General features: G+C 35.1%; 2 protein-coding genes across 4 annotated transcripts; both read left to right on the forward strand.

The window, feature by feature from the left end:
• Positions 1-472: 472 nt before the first annotated feature.
• On the forward strand, positions 473-12,012 carry LOC121863567. 3 transcript variants are annotated; one of them, XM_042362268.1, is made up of 12 exons: positions 485-941; positions 2,341-2,448; positions 4,237-4,394; positions 4,766-4,861; positions 5,327-5,404; positions 5,664-5,778; positions 6,436-6,548; positions 8,481-8,592; positions 9,438-9,607; positions 10,549-10,673; positions 10,919-11,016; positions 11,132-12,012. In XM_042362268.1, exons 1-12 carry the CDS (start codon positions 933-935, stop codon positions 11,132-11,134), a joined length of 1,185 nt encoding a protein of 394 aa, XP_042218202.1. In that variant the 5' UTR covers positions 485-932; the 3' UTR covers positions 11,135-12,012. The 3 variants fall into 3 exon arrangements, with proteins under 3 accessions (XP_042218204.1, XP_042218202.1, XP_042218203.1); XM_042362269.1 differs by lacking the exon at positions 485-941 and adding an exon at positions 972-1,210; XM_042362270.1 differs by lacking the exon at positions 10,549-10,673 and having other exon boundaries at positions 473-941.
• A 1,710-nt stretch (positions 12,013-13,722) lies between these two features.
• Positions 13,723-18,458, forward strand: LOC121863570 (trafficking protein particle complex subunit 2-like protein). Its single transcript, XM_042362279.1, has 5 exons — positions 13,723-13,868; positions 14,880-15,052; positions 15,525-15,612; positions 15,991-16,070; positions 16,343-18,458. The coding sequence occupies exons 1-5, from the start codon at positions 13,836-13,838 to the stop codon at positions 16,383-16,385; spliced, it is 417 nt and encodes a 138-aa protein (XP_042218213.1). The 5' UTR covers positions 13,723-13,835; the 3' UTR covers positions 16,386-18,458.
• The last annotated feature ends 4,371 nt before the right edge of the window (positions 18,459-22,829 follow it).

The raw sequence follows: 22,829 nt of genomic DNA on the forward strand, positions 1-22,829 counted from the left end.
ATACTATTGTACAAGGGTTCCTAATAATCCAGAAATTCATTTATTCTTTTTTTTTTTTTTGCTAATACGGTTAATTTGTAACGTAAAATTCGTTTTGCAAAAATTTACTAAAGTTCCATTGTGATTTTTTTTTTATTATTAAAATTTCAATAGCTAATGTTATTTTTTTAATATAACTCGGTCCTGAATTAATTACATGAGAATTATTCTATACACAGTTAATAATAATATTATTATTATTATCATCACCATCATCATTATTACTGCCGCCAACCAAATCTCGAGTATTTTATCGTTCGAATTAATAGTTCAGATAATTCTAAGACACTTTTCTTTCGCAAATGACCTATATTATTTTTATTGTTATTCATGTAATTAAATTGATACTCGGATGTTCTCTTTAATACTAACTCATTCAAAGTCGCTTTAAACTCATTCAAAGTCTCTTTAAACTCATTCAAAGTCGCTTTAAACTCATTCAAAGTCGTTTAAGTCCCGCATTTAATTTCATTCAAGAAATTTTAGTTTTCTCTGTTGCAATAAAAGAAAAATGGAACTTTTACCGGGGGGATTATTTTACTTTTTATTACGGTTGTGAGCTATAGCAGTTATTGTACTTTAATGCACTGATTAATTTGATTCTCTTCGCCACTGATCGGTCTGTTAAGCGCTTTAGTTATATTTGTAGTTCATACTTATAGTACAGTATATTTATATTGTACATGTGATTAATTGCCAATGTAAAATCAATCGAAATCGTGTCTTTAAAAACTTCTTGTGCATCATATTAAGGACTTACCAGCCTTAAGTATCATTGTTAGCGAGGCAACACTGGAGCAGGTTCAGGTACATCAAGTCTATGCCAACAGAGACATGACCGAGACGATGAGTGGTAAAAAGGAAAAAGTTATTCATATCATAGTTACCAGATTATGCCGCAGGTACAGAAATTGGCCACTGTTTTCGGCCTTTCTAAAGTAAATTTTGAATTGGGCTGACTTTAATATAAGACAGAATATACAGGTAAGTAAGGAAACTTGGTGACAAAAAGGGAATTTTTCGGGGATGGATCAGGGAAATGTGACCAAGGAGACCTGGCAACACTGTATACAAGACGGTAACGGCCGTTGGGGAGTTAATGAACAACAGTAACTTTATTTACAAGTCTTAACCACGGTGGATTTAACAGTTTCAATTCTGACAACTAAAGGTATGTTTGTAACTCATTCCAAATTGTTATTTTAATTGGCTGTAAATCAGTTTAGTGTGTGCTGTATTGAAGCGTCTTTGCCAGTGTACGAAATAGAAGTTAAAGCTCTGTATTCCCGGTGGGTTTTATTGTGTTATGAACGAATTTGGAATCTTTTTTGTTTGGGGGCTAGAAGCGGATTTTAATCGGTACACTAGTACAGTTTTCTCCACCATCGTTACTGGATAGTGGATCATTGCTGTGGAGCAAACTTGGAGGAATAAATGGAGAAACTTAGGTAGGTTAGGTTAGGTTAGATTTTGGGAATCAGTGTAAAAAACTGTACTAGTTTACCGATTTTCATTAAAATCCGCTGCTATCCCCCAAACGAAATAGATCCCGAATTTTATCTTTATTTCTGGTGCAAATCAATAGTGAACCCCCCTTTCCATCTCAGAATCTAGAGATTTGCTGTAAAACTTAGGTAAAAAATGTTGAAAACACATGGAAAACCATTGGAAATACAGTTTTGACTCTAACCTAACCAGGAAGCTCTACAGTCGTTCGATGTTCTGGTTGTGTACTGTCACATACTGTACAAACATAAATAAGATGTTAAATATCTCTCTTAAACCTAATTTGAGCAAGAAATGCTATTGAACAAAAGTGTCGTAGAATTGTCAAATTTCTGATTGCAACTGTAAAATTCTGAGATTCGTTTAGTGGCAACAAGTGAAATAATACCATAGTAACATGATTGTTTTTTACATTGTTACATTGGTTGAGGTGATAGATGTACAGTATTTCAATCCAAAATGAGTAGGCAGTAATAGTGACTAACATAACAGGTATTCATCAAAACTGTTATTACTGTAATTCATTGGTAAAAGTATAATTCATAGAAAATATCTGGCTACAAGTTCTGGTATAGTGTCCTGTTGTCATATTGACAACTGTGGATGGATAGGCTGTACAGGTGCAGGCCATAACTGGGTGGATAGTGACTGTAAGAGAGGTGCATGCCATAACTGGGTGGGTGGATAGATTGATATCATTTTCTATATTTTAAGGGTCAAATTCCAACACAGTTTTTCCTATTTTCTCCCCACCAAACTCTGCTGGTACTCCTGAATTTGTTACCTTCAACAAAGATGGAATTCAATAGCGGAAGGTACCTGTTCGTAACGCCAGCGGGAAAACCCATGCAGTTCTCAATGCGCTCCTGCAAGGAGCATTATGAACTGAACGAACTGATCCCGGTAAGTTGCAGTACAGTATATACCTGTTGTAATGAATATATTTCTTAACTCAATTACGAAGCTTTGGTATATAAAAAATTGGAAGTTAGGAAAAACAATTGCAGTGCTTTGATTTACGAATGAATACCCAAAATTTAAAAGGAAAAAAAAATTATATATTTTTTTAATTTTCTAAGTAATAATATGTTACAAGAATTCTCTCACTTTTTATTTATTTTTTAATTTACTGTATTTATTTATTTATTTGTTCCTACCAGAACTGAATGCTTACTTATTTCATTATTCTCTAACACTGCAACCACAATGATATTAAGTCTATAAATCAGTCGACAGTCTCCTTCAAATACCATATAGTGTACTGTAACTTTTCAAACTCACAGAAGACAAGTAGATCGGTGCTACTAGAGCGTGTTGTCAAGATAGGTGAGGTCAGTTTAGACTAAAGATTTCTTTGTAGACTGCATGCTATAGTAGCACCAGTAGACCTTCCTCCACCAGGCACACAGTCACTCAGCGGTTGTCTGATTGTTCAGTTTCTCCTTATTTACTCACATATAAAACAGTACAGTAAAAAAAGGAAATTTTTCTGTGTTCTTAAATTTCATATACAATATGCTAATTAGCTATGTACTGTACAATAAAGGTATAGAGTTGTAAGAGAAAGTGTTGATTAATTATTGGCTTATGATTATTGTGTACAACAATTTTTGTTTATTAAAAACATGTTATGTGGCTTCTTTTTTCATGGGAATGTACAGTACAGTACTGTATCTCAGCCTTTATAATGGGCATCTATGGGAAAGTGTACTTTGATTTATGAAAGGTTTTAAAGGAGCAGAATCCTTTCAAAACTGGGAATAATTGTACAGTACTGTACTAGAAGGGGAAATCCAGGAGATGGCTAATACCAGAAGGGGTTGTTCAATTCCTTTAATATTTTCCACAGGTATTTTTATCATTATAGAAGGTATTTTAAAAGAGACCACATTTACTAAAACCTAATAGAACCTGACCTAACCAACCAAAGAAACCTACCTAACTTCCTAGCCCCTCTGCCCTCTGAACCCCCACCATATTAAACAGAAAGTACTTACTTTGATATCTGGTACCAATGAAAGTAACTTTCTTGAAGCAAAGTGGTGTAATTGTATGTTTTTTGTGGACTGAGTGGGTTGGTTGTAAACAAACAGTGTAGACGACAACACGAGCTGACTCGGCAGATTTTACAGGGGAGTATATTTGGTAAATAATTAAATTCTTCACATACAAAGCATGTACAGACATCATTTTAGTGTCATATGATCAGATGTACACTGTGTTTTGCAATACAATTTTCCTCCTCCTTCATGCCCTGACCACTACAAGTGATTTATGTTCGTAGATAAAAAAAAAATACTGATAATTAAAATAAAAGGTTGTCTCTTTTTTTAAAATACTATAACAATCGCATCTGTGGAAAAAAATTAACAAAATCGAATAACTCCTTTTGGTGTTATCCATCTCCTTCAGTATTACCCTAGAAGGGAAGGAGAATGAACTCTGTAAGGATTGCAAACTTAACAACTAAACTCTTATGGAACTGGAGAATTGCCACTAAATGCTTGTAATTTTCAAAGATACAATAACTCATTTGACACTGTGTTATCCTCGCAGTTCTATTACGTATATGTAATATACAGTATTATAAGATAAGTGTTTACTTCATATCTATTTTGAATTTTATTGTAAGTGATGAATTCCCTATGTCTGGTTATGTAAAATCACTTAATCAGTCAATTTATTCTTCAGAAATGGGGGGGACACTTTTCCTCTGATAGAGGGCCATACACAATTCGTTTCTGGCCCTCAGGGGAGACATGCCCTGAAAAATATGGGGAATATTATTCTCCTAAATACATAAACGATTGTATTGAGAGCAAGACTATTCTGCCCCTCAAAAGTTATAGGTAAGAGCTTTAAGTTTTTTATACCTACAGTTTTGTGGAATACCCAGTACAGTACAGTACAGTACACTATACAGTACAGGATTATGAAGTCTATTACAGTACTTACTTCCCACTTAATATCTTCAGTTTTCTTGATCTGCTTTTTATATTTTTGGTTATGTAACTAAGTACGACAGTTCAACTCGTGCTTTGTTACCGTCACGATTTTCCATGATATAAACTAAATGACTATTTTATATTTAGCTTAACATACATATAAAAAGGTGGCATTTCATTCTCCAGGTGACCTATTAATTATGGCATTACCAATTGGCCCTCACCCATACTCCATTGGAATCCATGGTAATTTGTTTTATTCCTTTTCTCTCCAGGGTTACCAAAAAGTCTAGCTATGTTGAACCTGTAGAAGTGATGGAGGTTCTCTTTCAACAAAAATGTTGGCAGGATTTACAACCCCTGCCCATCCGGTATGTGCTGATATAAATATAATGTATACATTTTATTCTTCTTCATCTGGGATTTTGTTTAAAGTGATCATGTTTAGGTGGTGTAATTCATCAGTGAACCATATACCAAAAGTTCTGTATTATATATCTGACTTTGAATAGCAACATTCATATCATCCAGGAATACTTTCTCCTCTGGTAATTGAGACATGAGGGTATGGCTGGAAACAGTTACTTTATAGTATTGTCACTGCTTAAAGGAATATTATAGCATGACTGTCATGATAAGATATTGATGTCTTATAATTATGTAATTTGATCAGAAAGAGAAATTTGAGGATTAATCTCTTGTTTATTATTCTATCCCAAGTAATACAGAATGAATAACAGGGAGCCAGAATCAGGGATAAAATACACACTTGTCCTTCCTTTATTAATTCTTACTGCTGTAATAATTTTGTGGTTACTGTTATGTGTAAATTTCAGGGATAGGTCGCCGGACTCCCCGGATGAGTTTGCACAGTTTGATAAACCATCTAGACCCGAAAAAAAAAAGAGACCAAGGTAGGTTGCCTTGTTATTCTTATTCTTCCTTTTTTTTATCTCCACTATCAATGCCTACTTTTAATTCTTTATTTTCATTTTCCCTCCTTCAGTTCTTCCCCAACCTTCATCTCTACTATCACCTACTTTTCCTCTTCCTTCCCTTCCCCAGTGTGTTTGTATGTGTGTGTGTGTGTGTAGAACTTATGTATTTAGTTTTAGATATTTTTTATAAGAATGTTGAGAAATAATATAATAGTATAAATATTCCATTTTCCAGGGGCCGTCCGTACTCAGACAAAGAGAAGTGGAGCATAATTGAGTACATAATGAACAAGCACTGCTACAACCAATGTAAGGGCAGAAAAATGTGGCAGCAGATGGTGGAAGCCAAGGTAAGTTCAAAGTAAACCAAAGAACTTATCCCTACCCAGTCTGCTCGTACTGTAATTTTAACTTTTCGACTTTACCTAACCTAACCCACTTCTATAGGACACGAGAATATAAAAACTAAATTGAAAGATTTATCACGTTAATTGATTGTTAGTTTCTGTTGTGGTAAGTGGTTGTCTTTGTATGTACAAAATAGAATTGGAACATTTCACCCACTTTGCATCACTTAAATAAAATGTTCATTGTAATCTAGCAGGGCCAAGGTGCTAACTTATTCTTAGGTGACATTATCTCCTTTCAGGTGTTTTGGGAAAGTAATTCCTCACTGCTGATGGTCATTGCTGCATATATCAGCTAATCTGTCAACAAGCACATCTACAGCATAAATGGATAGCATACAAAACTAGAGGATTCATTCTTAGTATATCAGTAAATTTTATTACTGTACTATAATGTACAGTACTATAAGATCCTTCTATACATTCTGTTCCTGCCCTTCAATCTTTCCCTTCTCCCTTTACCCCTTCAACTAATAATTGGTTTCAAGACATTGTAGATATACCTATGATAGTGTGCCTACTCTCTCCTCATCTCCCCATTCTTACTTCTCCAGACTTTAAGTTATTTTGTCTTAACACATGTTTCCACCTGAATTGCAGATCTGCCCAGGACGAACCTGGCAGTCCCTAAAAGAACAGTACGTGAAACATATTATTCGTGACATCGACTCTTATAAAGTTGATGAGGATATCAAGACAAGGATACTGTTTGTGTAAGTACAGAGCAGTACATTGTGTTAACAGTACTGTACATGGGGAGGCAAAATGGGACACAGTTTTCACAATGATTGCTAACTGTTCATCAGTGAAGTAAGGTAGACCTATGGCTTTGAACTTAATTCTATAAGCTTCATTAATGTACTTTTGACAAAATTTTTGATGGAATTATTCTCTGTACTACGTACTTGAACTTTTGGCCTTTTAATTCAAGGTAATTTCACAAACTGTTATATCTTTTCTACCTCATACAATTATACAGTATTGACTTGTGTTGAGATTTATACTTTGAGGTCAAACTTCCTCAACATTCCGTATAAAGGCCCATTATTAACTTTATTGTACTACTCCTGTACATCTTGTTTAGTAAAGGCAACTACTGTATTGGTGTGTTGGTGATTAATCAGACAATAATAAGCCCTTGCCCGACTTAGCATAAGCTAACATGTATCCCCCAGTATACATACGGACCAGGTACTGTATACCCCCAAAAAATTTAATCCGTTATGATTCCCTTTATACAGGGTGTTCAGGGAAACTTGTGCCAAGCTTCATTAGGTGTTTATGGCTTATTATAGACTAAAATATTTCCATGAAGAAAATTCCAAATCTCAATCGTTAAGAAGTTATCACTTTGCTATTTAACACACTCCACCAGCCTTTGGTAATGGACTCGTCCCTTCCCGTTAATCTCCCGTGGGTAGTTATGCATATTAAGCATTGAAGTCTTCCATATTGCTATAAGATAGGGCATATGATAGGTAGACATGTGAATTTGCCTCACTCAGGCATGCTGACACATCTCCACGATCCAGACACACATACATCTACAGATGGCCCTCGATATATAAATGGGTTAGGTTAAAAAAAACAAAAACATTTGTGAGGTGATTTTTCGTATTTTGAATAGAAGAACACAAAATCAGTCACAAACAAGAAAAAATCTTCGTAACTAATGATAAATCGTACACAACTTCTGTAATTTACTACCAAACATTAAAACCATTAATAAAATACTGTCTAGATGAAACTAGAAAAGCGAAAACAAATTTTAACACAGCTGCCAGTGGCGCCATTTGCTTAGACGCTGGCTGCTACATGCATGGTTGCCCTCAAGCATCGCCATAGCAATGCAGCCCAACCACCTCTGCCGACCCTTAGCAATGTTTCCCCTCCTGCTTTCTCACACAAAGAAATGTTTATTCCTTTTATGTTTCTGACCTTATGATAATTATTATTATTATTATTAATATTTTTTTTTTTTTTTGCACATTCTGTATGTAGGATTGTGTGTGCATATAACTTAATGAAAATATTATGAAAAAGTTATATTTATACAGGGTATACTAAAGTTTACAAGTTGAAAAATAAACATAATTCCATCTCAGGCTGGTAGGGAGAACACTAATGGGGATGTGGCCACCCCAGTTGACTCTCGGGGGCATGCAATTTGAATTTTTGTCAGGACCCAAATTTGTATAAGCAGTTGAAGCTTCCGTAACACGAAAAAGAGATGGTAATTTAAGAAATTCATATAAGCGAATTTCTTATCTCAAGAGATACCTGTAAACGAGCTTTAAAGGACTTGGTACAAATATGTGTGTGTATGTAAGGTTTTCTCTCCAAAGTGAGTGTGTTGTGTGTGTGTATGTGTGGTCAGGTTATGGAGCTGTGTGTGTGCCCTTCCTGAGTGGGTGATAACTACACATTTGCATAATCCTGTCGTAAGCATGCACACAGTCACTCATAAACATTTCTGTCCTTTATGTGCTATTTTCCAGAATAAATAATTTAGTGTGTTTAACTCTTAATTCTGGTTTGAAAAAAAGAAACCTCCCTGTAATTGTTTCTGTTTATTTTTAAAGCTGTAACAGATGTAGTGTATAAATGACAAATTAAATAAGTTTGTTTGTTATTTGATAATTCAGCTTTGGGGGCGAGGCCAATAAAACACAGGAGATGAAAGAGGAGGAAGACAGAGGAGAATGCATCAGGTGTGGTCAGCCCCATGATGACAATGAAGTGTGTGGCACCTTAGAGGTAAGCTATTGACTAGTAATTGAATTTATAATGTCAATCAGGGTTCAACTCCTCCTTATACTCTTTCTTACTCCTTACAATGATAATAGAAATAAACATTAGTACATGATATTAGGAGAGAGTAATTTGTGACCTATAGTTTACTGTCGCCCTCTCCCTCATTTACACATTTAAAAAGTGACCCATGAAGTTTTATTCCCCTTCCATTATGCCTTAGGGAAACCATAAGGCAGTTTTCTTTATAATTTTTGGTGTTTAAATCTTGACTGTTTTTATTCACTTTATAAATCATAGCATTTATATCATGACTGCTGTTTCTCCGTATGTCTTTAGTGTGTTTTGGTCATCCCGTTTAGTATTAATGAGAAGAATTATTGACTTACCCTTACTGTGAGGTAAACTAGATATGTAGGTAAGTAGGATGCAGGAAATAATAATAAGAAATTAAATGTAGCTGTGGAAATGAAAAAAAAAAAATGGACAGATGCATAGAGTTTGCTGAGGTGGTATGGACATTTCTTGATAACAGGGAGAAAAAGATTGGTAATGAGAGTGTGTAGTTCATAGGTAGGAGGGGATGGAATTATGGGGTGAAGGAAACACAAGAGGTAAGGGATATGAGCATCTAGAGAGCAGGAGGAGGACATAACTGGTAGGAGAGTTTGGTATATAACAGTTAAAGAGTACAGTATATGGATGGAAGGTGAGTGAATGTTTGTTTTCTCTCTTGATTCTGTCCTTTCTGCATTATCTTATATAATAATGGGAAAAAATCTTATTAGCATATAAAGAAACTTAAGTAATGTAAATTAACTAGTACTTTTTTTTTCTTGGGTATCACTCAGTTGCTGCCTGCTGACACCTCATTGTCCCCCTCCACCACAAGGTATCCCACCACCCCCAGGTACTCCACCACCCCCCGATCCCACAGCCCCTCCTCTAATGCTGTAACATCCCCCGCCACCTCCACCCAGCCAGGTACTACCAGGTCCCCTTCAAGTGCTGTAAAGTTAAAGTAAGTATGTCCAAAAAAAATTTGTTTTTTAAGAACTAAATGAGCCATGGGCCAAATTGTTTGATTTCAATCATATCTGGGCTGTTTGTTCAGTAAGAGAAAAATTGTACCCAATAAATTATTCTCATAAAGAATTTCATCACTATTAATGTCTGTTAGTTTTATTAGATTGGCAGTGTCTCATTTAGTAAGTTTTCTTGCATTAACTAATTTTGTTTGATAGATTTTTTATATATACTGTATAGCCTATGTGCCTGGCTCGGGGTTTACATGTATACTCAAACAAGTCTATTAATTGAAAATGTAGAGTTTTCTGGACCCCTGACGTTGTTGACTGCAACTAATTAGTTGACCTTCCTGTCACATCCTTATCCCAAAATGTAGAGGGATCTGGGAGACAAAAGTTACCACGAAAGACCTTTCGGTGTTGTGTGTCTCCTTAGTCCAAGATCCATAGAGGGACCTGGGGGCTTCCTTCCTCCCATTTCCAACTGGTGTGAGGTATTTGAGTTGCCTAAGACAAGTGGTAACTTTTGCATCCCAGGCTACACTTTAATATGGGTTGTTATAGGATGGTCAGCTAATTTGCAAACTTGTGCTACAAGTCCTGGGAACACTAGATGTAAATTTACGAGTGGATAAACATAGGGCTGTAGGTACAATTTTCAGCTGAAATGGCAGGCTTGAGTTCCTCCTAGTACTGTACCTAAGTTCTTCATACTGTATTCAGAAAAAAATGATTAAGCCACTAATTGTACTTGAGAATTGTATGAAACTTTGATTTTTTTTTTTTTGTAACTAGATCAAATTTAACAGTTTATGTGATTTATTTGTTTGTTTTAATGTACTTTTCAGTTTTAAACTGTGAAGTCATAAATGGACAGAAATTTACCGTTGGTTGCTTAAAAATTAGTTTTTTATGGCCTGTATATCCTCCACAGGCGTTCTCCATACACAGTCAAAGAGGATATGAAGATTTTACAATATATAAATGATAACGAAGCCTTCAGTGAAGTAAAAGGCAGGGATTTTTGGCAGAGAATGGAGAAGGATGATATTGTACAAAGTGAGTCATTAAAACCTTTTAATTTGCCTTCACAAAAAGTCAAAGTTATGCAGTCTTTATTACCATTAGCATTAATATCATTCTATGTCTTAAGCTTTATTTCAGTAATGAAACAACCTCGCTTGAGGATGTGCATCATCTTCTTATAAGTCAGCTCCCAGAAAATACTTTCACTTTTAATTATTTTGGGGAATATACAGGTCATGTTTTTTTTTTAATATTTATGATTTACATTTTTTTTCCAGCCAGAACTTGGCAGAGCTTGAAAGAGAGGTTCAGGATGAGAATCCTGCCTAACATTAAAAGGTTTAACCTTCCAGAAGATTTACTGGGGAAATTCAAGGTACTGTACAGTCTCTCAACAACTTTATATGACATTAAAACTGTTTTTTATATAATTAAAGGACAATAGGTATTTCATTATAATTAAAATCTAATTTGTAATCTCCTTATTTCAGTAATGAGCAACACTTGCCATTATGTGCCTGTCACCACCGAGTCCAAGGAAGAGGCGGATGATGATAAAAATACACTGTAGTAAGAAAGATAGTAGCCACTTAGGGTTTTATCATATTGTTTATTTCAGGAGGTATCCATGTGGTAATTTAGCATACAGTTTTACTTCTTTTTTTTATTGTGTTTTATCAATACCAATTTTATCTAATATAATGAAGAAAAATTCACACCCCTACAAATAAAAAATTTGTCATGCCTCATCCCAAATCTGACCTTTATTATACCTAATTGTATTAATGACATACTGTAAATAATTAATTATCGAAGTAATTTGGAATTTTGCATTGTGAGATAGGTAGCTAGAGATAGAGCTATGATGTCGAATCTCAGGTCGGAGGTGTGTCAGATCAACTAGACTCGGAGGGAATGGTACATCAAGGTAGATCACCTACTATTGCCTGGCTCCATTGTGAATGAGAGACAAACCCTGCTGGCTCCAGAGGACAGAAATACTCCCTAGTTAAGTCTTAACCTTTATGTGTTATTAGGTGGGGGATTTAAGTACAGTACTGTATTGCACTGAGTATATATGAGTACAGAAAGTTGTTTGTAGAATGTACGTGAACTCAGACTGGGTTAAGGTGCTTATGTAAGCCATGTGTGTGGTTATAGCATTACTTGAAGGTGTTAGGGGTGTTAATTGAAGTGCTTCTTTTCCCAACTATAAAGTAGACCAAGTTTTTTCTAGTTCTGCGGGTGTTAAAATACTGTAGTGGGTAATAATCATTGAGGGGACTTTATTGAGGTTTTATTTTATATATGTAATGAATGATTTAAGATTTTCAAAGGTAATAATACCTCCTTTAATAAATGATAATTATAATATGTGTATCACCCTTCATTTCTCAAACATAATTTGAATACCTGAAAATACAAATTTTTAAGTGAACTGTTTGTTCCTTAATGTTCTCACAACGGTCACTTGTGGTAAGTCTGTACTTTTGACAATTCCTCTTTGTGGGAGAAGTACGATGTCATTGGCAAGAGCAGCAACTGGTGCCTGGGCTTGGCTGGCCGACTCGGGTAATACCATCATGATGTCCACAACACTGAGGAACTGTGTGTACCTGGTGTTAGGTCATGATGAAGCCATGACCATTTGTCATCAAAACTGACTGCATTATTTTACAGTTAAATTGGCAATTTCCAGAAATACTTTGCCTATTGTAACATAACTACAGTTTAAAGAAGTCCTCCCATGTAAAAGTTACAGTTTCTTTTATTGCAACAAAGAAATTTGACAGTTTCATGAATGAGTTTAAATGTGAGACTTATATGACTTTGCATGAGATTAAATGCAGGAATTAAATGATTGAGGAAGTTTAACGGTGTTACCATAGTATTAAAGAGAACAACCGAGTATCACTTTAATTAAATGATTAATAATAATAGTATAGGTCCTTTGCGAGGCAAACACCATAGAAAAAAAGTGTCTTAAAAATGTCTGAACTATTGATTGCAAAGTTAATATTCTAGAGATTCGGTTGGTAATAATAATAAAAATATGTATTGAATAATTAATTGGTATGTAATAAATTCAGGACAGTTATATTGAAGAAATTACCCTCAGCTATAGAAATTTTAATTAGTTCACATAATGGAACTAAGAAGTCAAATTTATTACGATTCTTTTGTATTCTTTTGTATACGTATAAATATTTTGGCCAGAAAAACCATCTGATAATACAATCTTATTATGCAGGAACAAATGGGCGTAGTCAAGCAAAAGATTTACTGATATGCTTAAAAAGGATATAGTAAGCGATATACATTCCAATTTAATAATTTACCCCCAAAACTGACTTCGGATCTTTAAAAAAGTAATATCACTACAAACTTACTATCGGGCATTTCCAAGCCCTCCAGCTCGTGTAGTATTAGAACTGCTCTGAAATTTATAACAAAAGGATATGTTTAAACTTTGCAAAGGATTTATGATACGGGACCCAATGGTGAGACCAAGGTCAATATAAGAGGTCTACCCACACCTAATCCCCAATGTGACCCAGCTCTTGCCTGACGTTACAGTGTACCTATATTGACCTTGAGTGAAATTGAAAGCTGCGCGCATATCATCTGTCTGACCCTACCAAACAGGTTTTATCCAGGTACAGTACTATGGATTCCTCCTGAACTTGCACTAGACAATAAAGGTTGTAACAAAGAACAGACTGAAACTGAATGGCTAGTACGTTGACAATTGGTGGAAATGATAAATTAGAAACTATTAGGGCAAAGTTTGAGCTCATTCAAGACCAGACTTTACCAAGCGGCGTACCCGTGGTGAACGGAAATATAGTCACAGGGAATAAACTCACATGACTTGAACATATTGACAACACAATATATACAGTATATGGTGGCATTAAACGTACTGTAGGTTAGGTTAGGTTTTTTCCGTGTTTTTTTCTGACTTTTTCTTGACTCTTTTTTCCTGGATTCGTACCCGTAACCTGATCAGTGGCGAAGAGATTAAAGCTAATGTTATTACTGCTCTTCAACAACTAATGTCTTTAAGCGCGTATCAAGGTTAATAATTTCACAAGTCCGTCAAATATTAAATATGATATGAGATGGAACGATTTGAGACACATTTTTTGTCACAAGTATCGGTGAATAAGCGACCTTTTGGGATCAACAATAACAATGGCTGTGTGTGTAGCTGTCATAGGGAAAGAGGTGACAATTAAGAATTTACCTGTAGCTTGATACATTTTAATTCTTCCAAGTCCATGTTTTACTGTCATACGTTAAGTCAGAATGTGTTTTACGCTATGAGTTCCGTCTTTACCTCCAAGCTTATATTTTTCCCTTAATGATGCTTCCCATTACCCATGGAACCAAGTATTGTACTGTAGTGTTCTCCTTATATTCTCTATCGTATCATTCTTATTTAAAAGAGGCGACATTTACTAGAACCTGACCTAACCAACCAAAGAAACCTACGTAACCCCAGGCCATATTAACCAGAAAGTACTTACTTTGATATCTGGTACCAATGAAAGCAACTTTATTGAAGCGTCATGGTGTAATTTTACGTTTTTAGTGGACGTGAGAAACTGTTGGGACCCAGCAGGTTAGTTGGAAACAAACAGGCGACACTGGGCAATATTTTTCTCACTGTAATGGGTACCTTTGGCTTTTGAAAACCAGGTAATCTTTAATTGGTGACTGCCTGTGTTAGCAGTCTATAAGTTTGGAATTCTGTAAGATTCTTAACAAAAATACCGTGATATAAAATCTAGATACTGAAACTGATAAAGAAAATTTAATCTCAGAAATGTTTTGAACAATACAGTGCAGTATTTATTTACACTACAGTACTGTACAAAGGAAACCCGTGTCAAAGAAGGACATTAACAAATGATTAATAAATATACCAGTGAAGCTTTTTAAGTTTAATTTTATGTATACTGTATATTAATGTACAATTTATACCATGTCCTGTGCAAGGAATAAAGTGTGTTAGTGGCTTCCTCGACTCTTACCCTTATTTCCAAAGACTTAAATGTATTTATAATCCACAAATTGTCAGGCATCCAGGCATGTGACCCTTTTAGAGACAAACTTGCCTAAAATTGAGGGTTAGCTAAGACTATCTGGCTTATCACTTCATACAGCCTATCATTCACCCAACAAATGGACATCCGTCATTTCTCTGTAACTGATCTTCAATATTTTCTTCATCAGAATAGCCCACTTTATGTTTGGGTTGGCAGTGGGCGTGAGGAGCTTCATCTCCACTATCTAGCACACACTGCACTCGATGTTATACAGGAGAAGGTTGCTGCGGTTAACAAGACTCCAGGTGACACAAGAGAACTCTACCTAGGGCTTCTTTATGCATCAGAAGAGTATAAAGTGTATCCTTTGCACAGATATACAGTGATAATTAATTTTATTCTTGTTTTACTTTTTTTTTATTTAAACGTTCATCTGAATTCAAGGTTTTGTACTGTACAGTATACTGTATATTTTTCATCTAAGTTAGAGTCTAAGATGAATAATGTACTGTACTGTACCTAGACTTCCATATCCCAATAGCCAGTGACAATGGAAATTATTCTTGGGAGCAAACAAAAGTACCTAATCAAGACTGGTTAGTGGTCTGGGTCCAAAAATTTCTCACTTCAACATGTACCAGTGAGAAGTTTGGGTGGATAAGAGCACTGGTTATTTTGAAAGTGCAGTACATGTTTGGTCCTGCTTGCTCCTGCCATATACAGTAAAAGGAAGTTGCAGACATAATAGCTATTAAGATCTGAGTTATTATAATAATCTAGTAGATATGTTCTGCCTCTTAAATGCAATGACCCTCCTTAACTGACAGTGCAGCTTTGGATACACAACCAACACAAGGATTAAGTTTGTGATCATCACAGATGCAGCCAATACTACTCTCAGAGACAATGAAATTAGAATGGTAAGTTAAAGTATATTTGATCCTACAATGTGAAAATATCGAGGCTAAAGCTTCACTTTTTATATTGTACAGTATTTATGATTTGAAGAACTGCGAAGAAAATTAGAAATACAATAAGTGCAACACATAGCCTACAGAAGACTACTTGTATGACTGCTTTGTACTGTATATGAAAAGCATATATAAAATGGAAATGTTATTTCTTTGAAATAGTTGTGTAGTAAAGGAATACTGTTATTATCTAATTACTATAGTTAAAAATAAAAGTTTGGTTTTGATTATTTGTTGACTGTTGCTTTGATGGAAGATTGATGAATTATATCATTGTAGACTAACCTTTCTTTAAAATCATTAATTTCTGTAATGCTTACTCCTCAGATGTTTAGGCGTCTGCACAACATGTATACAAATGTTGTGTGCAATCCTTTCTATATCCCTGGAGAGCAGATGGCATCAAAGTAAGTCTAAATTTGTGAAAGAAAAACATATAGAGATAAATATCATTGTCCCTCACTTTAGATTTAGATTTTTTAAATGTGTTGTTGCTTTGAATTTTATACATATTCTGTTTTATGCTAGTACAGTACATTATACATTTCTTAGCTGATACAGGTAATGTTGAGTAAATCTCCCTTTCTCAGTAGGAGAACAAATTACCTTCAACTTCAGCAAAATTTTAAATTATGTTATTAAACAATTTACATATTTATTGATCTACTTTTTCTTACAGGGAATTTGACAGGGGAGTGGGAGCTCTGGTTGCTGGAAATTAGAAAATGTCTCTATACTGTACTGTACTAAGTTATATTTTCAAGGAATACCCATATACAGTACTGAATTCAACAGAAGCAGTGGTGTGTGTGTGTGTTGTGTGTGTGTGTGAATGACCAGAACCATTGGTGTCTTGTGGTTTAGGGGGGTGGACATGCTGATGATAATTATGTAATTCTGGGTTGTATGAAGTAACAAGGAAAACAGCAGATGGAAATATTGAGACATTCTTGTCGAGGATCACCACTGTCGAGGACATGTTATAGCGGTTAAAGACAAAGAAAGGAGAGGAAATCTGATTTTGCTTTGATTCCAACCATCCTGCAACATATCGAGAGGAAGTTTGGAAAAAAATAGATAAAAATCAGTTTGTATAGTGTATACAGTACAGTACCGTACAGTATTGTGCGGCTGACTGGAGATGTTGGCACTGAATATCCTGGATTATGATTCTCATTTATTTCACATACCTTAGTACATGTACATAGTGTATAGAAGAAGGTATGTGTTAAAATATGCATATTTGTCATTGCTGTTTATCTATAATCGGTTATATTTACTTTTCTTGCTCTTTTGTGTGGGAAGGGTCAGGGGGTGCAGAATCCACAAAGAAATGGGGGAAATTTTAGGGGAGAGTGAAGCAAGATTTGTATAGAAAACATCAGAAACAGGTTAAGTAAAAGTCCACACATGCTTGTTCATATCTTCATCTTTTATAGTGTAAAGAGTAGACACCGTGAATCTTTACTTTGAAATACTGTATACAGTATAACTTAAGTACAGTATTGGACATTGACATGGTATTTGACCTATTACATGCAGAAGGATGCCTAATGATAAACAGTAAGATTAGACAGTCAGTGCCATATTAATGTATTTACAGTACTCTTGTACACTTCATGGTGAATTTTATTGATAATGTTGTAAAATATCATAAGTAAAGAATTGGAAGATGTGGCATTTCTCATATATTTGGTATTGGTTATTATACAGTATTATATTATTTAGGAGAGATGATCTTTGATGGTGTATGATAAAGGAGTCGCTTATTGGTTTTAGCGTACAGTACATCTATACCAATCTCTTATCATATGGCTCCTCTGAAATACAATAATCTTGTATGCAGGTATAGTGGTAGTAAAGGTGTTAAATGTGTTAAATGAAGTTATGACAGGATGCAGCAAAAAAAATGTTATTATCTATTAGTCTTATTTTTAGATATAAGTACAGTACAGTATCTCCATTCTACTGGTATATTATATTTTAGATTTAGTAATACAGGACATAGTATTTCCAGTGCTTTGTATTAATTAGAACTACACATTAACCTGTCTTGGTTAGTAATACAATGTGTTCACTTCACTGTATAATAGTTGTTTTGTTTTTTAATTTTGTTACTTTAAATGTGTTCACCAGACTACAGTTGTTTTCACTTATACTCTCCCTCCTGTGTATGCTTCATGAGATAAGCCTTATATATTTTTGTTACCTTTCTACCTTGTCTGACAGAGAGATCCATATGTTCAGCATCATTGTTGGCATTGGCTTTTGCATTATCACTTCATAAACAAAAGGTTAACATATTCATCTGACTATTGCATTACATTTTGTGGCAGAAGATTCCTCTAGTACAAAACAATTGTAAAAACAATAGTGTTTGCAGTTTGTTTAACATTGCACAGCAGATTTTACTATTCAGTTTGTCATTACTGTACTTACAATCTATGTTTTGTAAAAAAAGCAGCAGCAGTTATGCTTTGAATATTTTTTCAAGAATTCTGTTTGTAATGTATTCTCATCAAACAAAGTTGTGGCTTTCTGGTTGTGTTTTAACCCTTTGACAACTTTGAACCACTTAGGGATTTTGTTCTGGCTGAAGTCAGATGATTGTATTTATGTGAGGGACTACCCTTAGCAATCAGGAAGGAAGTTTTATCTTGCAGGTATGGGAGATAACACCCTCTGTCACGTTCCAGAATTTCCTGTAATGGTAACAGTACAGTATTTTTTTGGTGTTATGTATATTTTAATTATAACAATTATAATGTCATTGTAATAAAGCTACTCCAGTTTAAGAGATTGGTCTTTGTGTCATTGATGAAAACTGCAAGAGATTACATATTGTACAGGTCACAGTAATTTATATAATATCTTTGAAGGGATGTAGTGAAAATTTGAAATACTTGTAGTTTGTGTAAATCATTTATTTAATTATTTGACATTCTTAGTAATTTCTCAAGTGGTCCTTATCCATCAAGGTTGCTTCTTAGGTAGGCCCGAGTGGCTATGTGTTTATGGACATAATTCTCGTTGATGAGGGAAAATACTTCATGAAAAAGCTAACTGACTATTTACCCAGACATGTCAATGAAACTGAACAGCTCATGCATGACCTTATTGAAATGTGGACACAGATTTACTACCACACTGTGCTGTAGACTGTAGTGTACATTGAGCTGGCCATTTAAATCACACTACAGTGGTTCTGAAAAGCAGGGGAGGTACTGTATTAGAAATCACAGGGTTGGAGTATTTTTTCCAGTGCACCTAGCAAAGACAAGTGTAGTATATGGAACAAGGAAGCTACACAGCCTTGAGTCTTCCTTTGTAGATCAAGTCAGTAATGTTGGGATCATTCAGTGTTTATGGATTCGTAGAGTATGAAGACTGGTGCCATATTTGGTTTAATGAGCATGGTAACTAAGATTGTGGTGGTGACTTTAAGAGGTTTTTGATGATTGTGTTTGACTAGAACCATGTTTGTGAGTGAAGAAGACTGTACTTATAACTTTAGGATTCTGTTGGTGAATTTAGGATTGTGATGGTAACTACAGGACACAGTACATTATTTGTGACCAGAAGGGATTGTGTTGGTAATACTGTAAGGAATTATGAATTTCTTAATACTGTAGGAAACTTAGTGACTTGGAGACTGCTGGTGACTGTAGTAGACTGTTAGCAACTAGGTAACAATGCTGGCGACTGTAAGAAATTGTGTTGAAGATTGTTGGTAAGTCATGGATGAAATGCCTAATAATACGTTAGTAGGTACTGTAGCTGTATTTTATGTAAGTGAAGTGCTTTAAATAAGAAAAAATATTAAGTTTTGTACAATGCAAATCAGAAGTTTTGTGGGAACCTACTCTTTTATGAACACCTTAATGATGTTCACTTTGTATACAACTGTTATTTTTATATAGTATTATTGATTTACTAGGAAGGTTTTGCACAAGTATGTCTAACTTTCAATTGGCATATTTTTACAGGATCCTTATAGATGTATCTGGTGTTGGATCAGTTTGCAGGTCAAATAGGCTCCTGTCCTACTGGGCCTGAACTTGATCTAATCTGATCTGATCATTTGGATTGAGGTCCTTGGGAATGGGGCATATTAGGTTAGGTTATGTGGAATCTATTAGGACCGAGGCCCTCATGACTTGTCACTACACAGGTCTACTGCATTATCCCATGGCTGCCTTCAGAGCTTGAGTCACATTCTCTTGAATATCCTCAATGGTGGTAAATCTTCTTCCTTTGAGGGGATTTTATTTTATTATTATTTTTTAAGAGCCAAAAGTTATCCAGGACCAAGTGTGGTGAATGAGCTGAGTAATACCGTTTTGGGTCATAAACTTCAACAGAAAACGCACTCTGAGCCTGGACATAGCCACGACGAAGAAGCCAATCATATGGCTGCAGTTCACTCGTTTGGCGTTGCACATTATCTCAAACGATTCAGAATTCATATCTATTGAAGTTAATTGACCAACCTTGTGGAACGAATAAAGGAAACTGCAGTAGGCCTGTTAACACCCAACCATTACCACTCGTATATCTACCCAAACCTATGTTTACCCAATTCCTTCTTAAATTTATATATCTCTAATTTAAAACCATTGTTATCTATTCACCTCGATTATGTATGTTTGTATGGTGTATGTATTATACCTTATGTTATGCCTTAAGTGGATATAGTATGTATGTATTTGTGTACTGTATATTTGTTCCGTGTGTGGTATATGATGTATGCTATGGTGAAAGTGTGTTCTTATTTGTATGTTTACGTGTATTGTTTAAATTCCCCCAAATGATTGGGCTAAAGCACAGAATAACGTAAAAAAACAAAGTAATTACACTGAAACAATAATTTTACTTTGTACACTTGACATCAATTAATGGAAAAAAATATGGATAAAATCTTGGGTAATATCCTCTCTGCTATTTTTGTTCCTGAATTGGTAGCGTCTGTAATTCTTATACCATTTTCGATATTAATTTTTGGTTTTAGATGAAGTCAACCAGTCAAACGCAGTCTCAATTTTCAATTTATGAGGAAATTTTTACTTACGAACCCTTGGGAATCAACTGGAGGCTGGTAAATGGCGAGGCAAGTTTCCCAGGAACTGCGTGCGTGGGTTTGGGTGCGGCTCGCCGGTCATCCCTAGCTGCGCAGATATAACCCAAACCAAAGTTTAATCATTATTTCTTCATGGACACTGTGGCAATCTTTGTTAGAATGGCCGAGTGCTCATTAACCTCAGAAATCAGTTGATGTCAGGAGTAATAGTAATATAGATGATGCGTTATTGATTATATGTCAAGTTGGCGAATTAAATGCTGATATGAATACAACTTTCAAATTATAACTCAAACTAAGTAATTTTGTAACAAGGATTCCAAACACAACAGTAAATCTAATGGTTTTCTGGGGATATCTTTGGTCAAATCGACTTGCCGTTTACCATTTGTTTATATATCCACACGATGTATAGTGTTTACATACGCACTTTGTTTATTATGTTGTATGTATACCTGCAGCGTCTATAACAATTTGTAAACAGGTACCGCCTTTGTGTTGTTAGTATACCTGCCCTTTCTTATACACCTTGACAGTGGTGGCTCGTGAAAAATAAAATGGTGGGACTGCAAGCCTCACACAACAGTAGGATACACAAATTTGACCTACCTCAGGTATGAGTTGTAGTTGATGTCCACGAATTCCCAGGGCATGGTAGTAGTGTTGGTGGTAGAAGGTGGACCAGTATTAATTGAAAATAAAGTCGGCGTGTCTGCTCTTCGATGTAGCAAAATTGTTTATTACTATTTCATTAAAATCCTTTATTTCTGTTATCATTTTATTTTCAATGGATATCACTGCTAAAGCAGACAGTCTGTCATTCACCATGTATTACTTGAAAATAAAGTCCGCGCGTCTGCGAGTCCCCACCAAACAATAAGCATGGAAAGCAGAATAAAGTATTTGCCTCGTCACAACCACAGAGCCATTCACATTTCTGATAAACACTCATGTTAAACTGGCGTGTATATTCTTTGTTCCTACTTGTACTGTTCTGTTGAATGGATAAAACTGGTGTAGGTCTTCCTCTTGCTTTGATTTCAGTCTTTTCATTTAATGTCAGCTGGGAAAAGTTGATGTTTTGCAAATACTTCACTCGATTTTCCATCGTCAAAGGGTAATTAAAGAAAGCACGATTTAACCACACCGTCCACACGTTGTACGAGACTGAGCTGCTTCAAGTGCAGCTCATTGTGCGGCGGCGGCGGCGGCGCCAATTAATAACAGACATGAATCGTACAGCATTGACAGCAACTATGAAAGTAACTTAAATTTTGGTCTGATTTTAATGAAAATTCACTTAGCAACGTATTGAAAATAATTAAATAACATATAAAATGATATATTTGTTGGTAGTGTATTATTCAGCTGTCTCTCTAAAGGAATCATACGCCTGGCAGTGAGTGTCTGAGGGGACTGCAGCCCTATGCACGAGCCGCCACTGCACCCTGAATCTTTGTAAACTAACAGTACAATATTTTATTTTATTTAATAAATATCTGTCGACCACATACACACATTTGTAAATGTTTAAATATACCCGATATATTTATTATTATGATGTAAAGTTATTTGTATTAATAATCTAGGTAGATTAACTTTTACAGTTGTATTATTAGTTAAGGTAGAGTATGGCAATTATGATCATACATGTACAGTATGTCGCAAACTCTTAAAATAGGTATGGCCGTATGACGAATAATGTTTGGCTTCTCCATTTTGGGTTTTTCCATATTTCACAAGATAATTAGATGACATAGTGTAAACCAACAACTCATTTTGAACGTGTTTTTACGATATTCCGTACAATGTTTTGTTTGGTGACGATTTAAAGCAGGCGCCCTTTAAACCCTTGTGTATTGTGGCGCTTTTTGTTTACATGCGTTTTGTTGTCAACTGTAAATATATGGCTTAAGATCGTATTACAGCTCAAGTCTTTGTGGAATATTAAAAAAAGAAGAAAACATGAAATACATTATAAAATAAAGTTAACGAACAATGTTAATGTGATTATAATGGGTGATGAAACTAGTTTTTATCGCGTTGGTGTTGTGAGCAGCGGGCGGTTGGACGTCCTCCATCAGCTGAT

The sequence above is a fragment of the Homarus americanus genome, unplaced genomic scaffold (genome assembly GCF_018991925.1).
Source record: "Homarus americanus isolate GMGI-L3 unplaced genomic scaffold, GMGI_Hamer_2.0 scaffold41366, whole genome shotgun sequence".
Lineage (NCBI taxonomy): Eukaryota > Metazoa > Arthropoda > Malacostraca > Decapoda > Nephropidae > Homarus > Homarus americanus.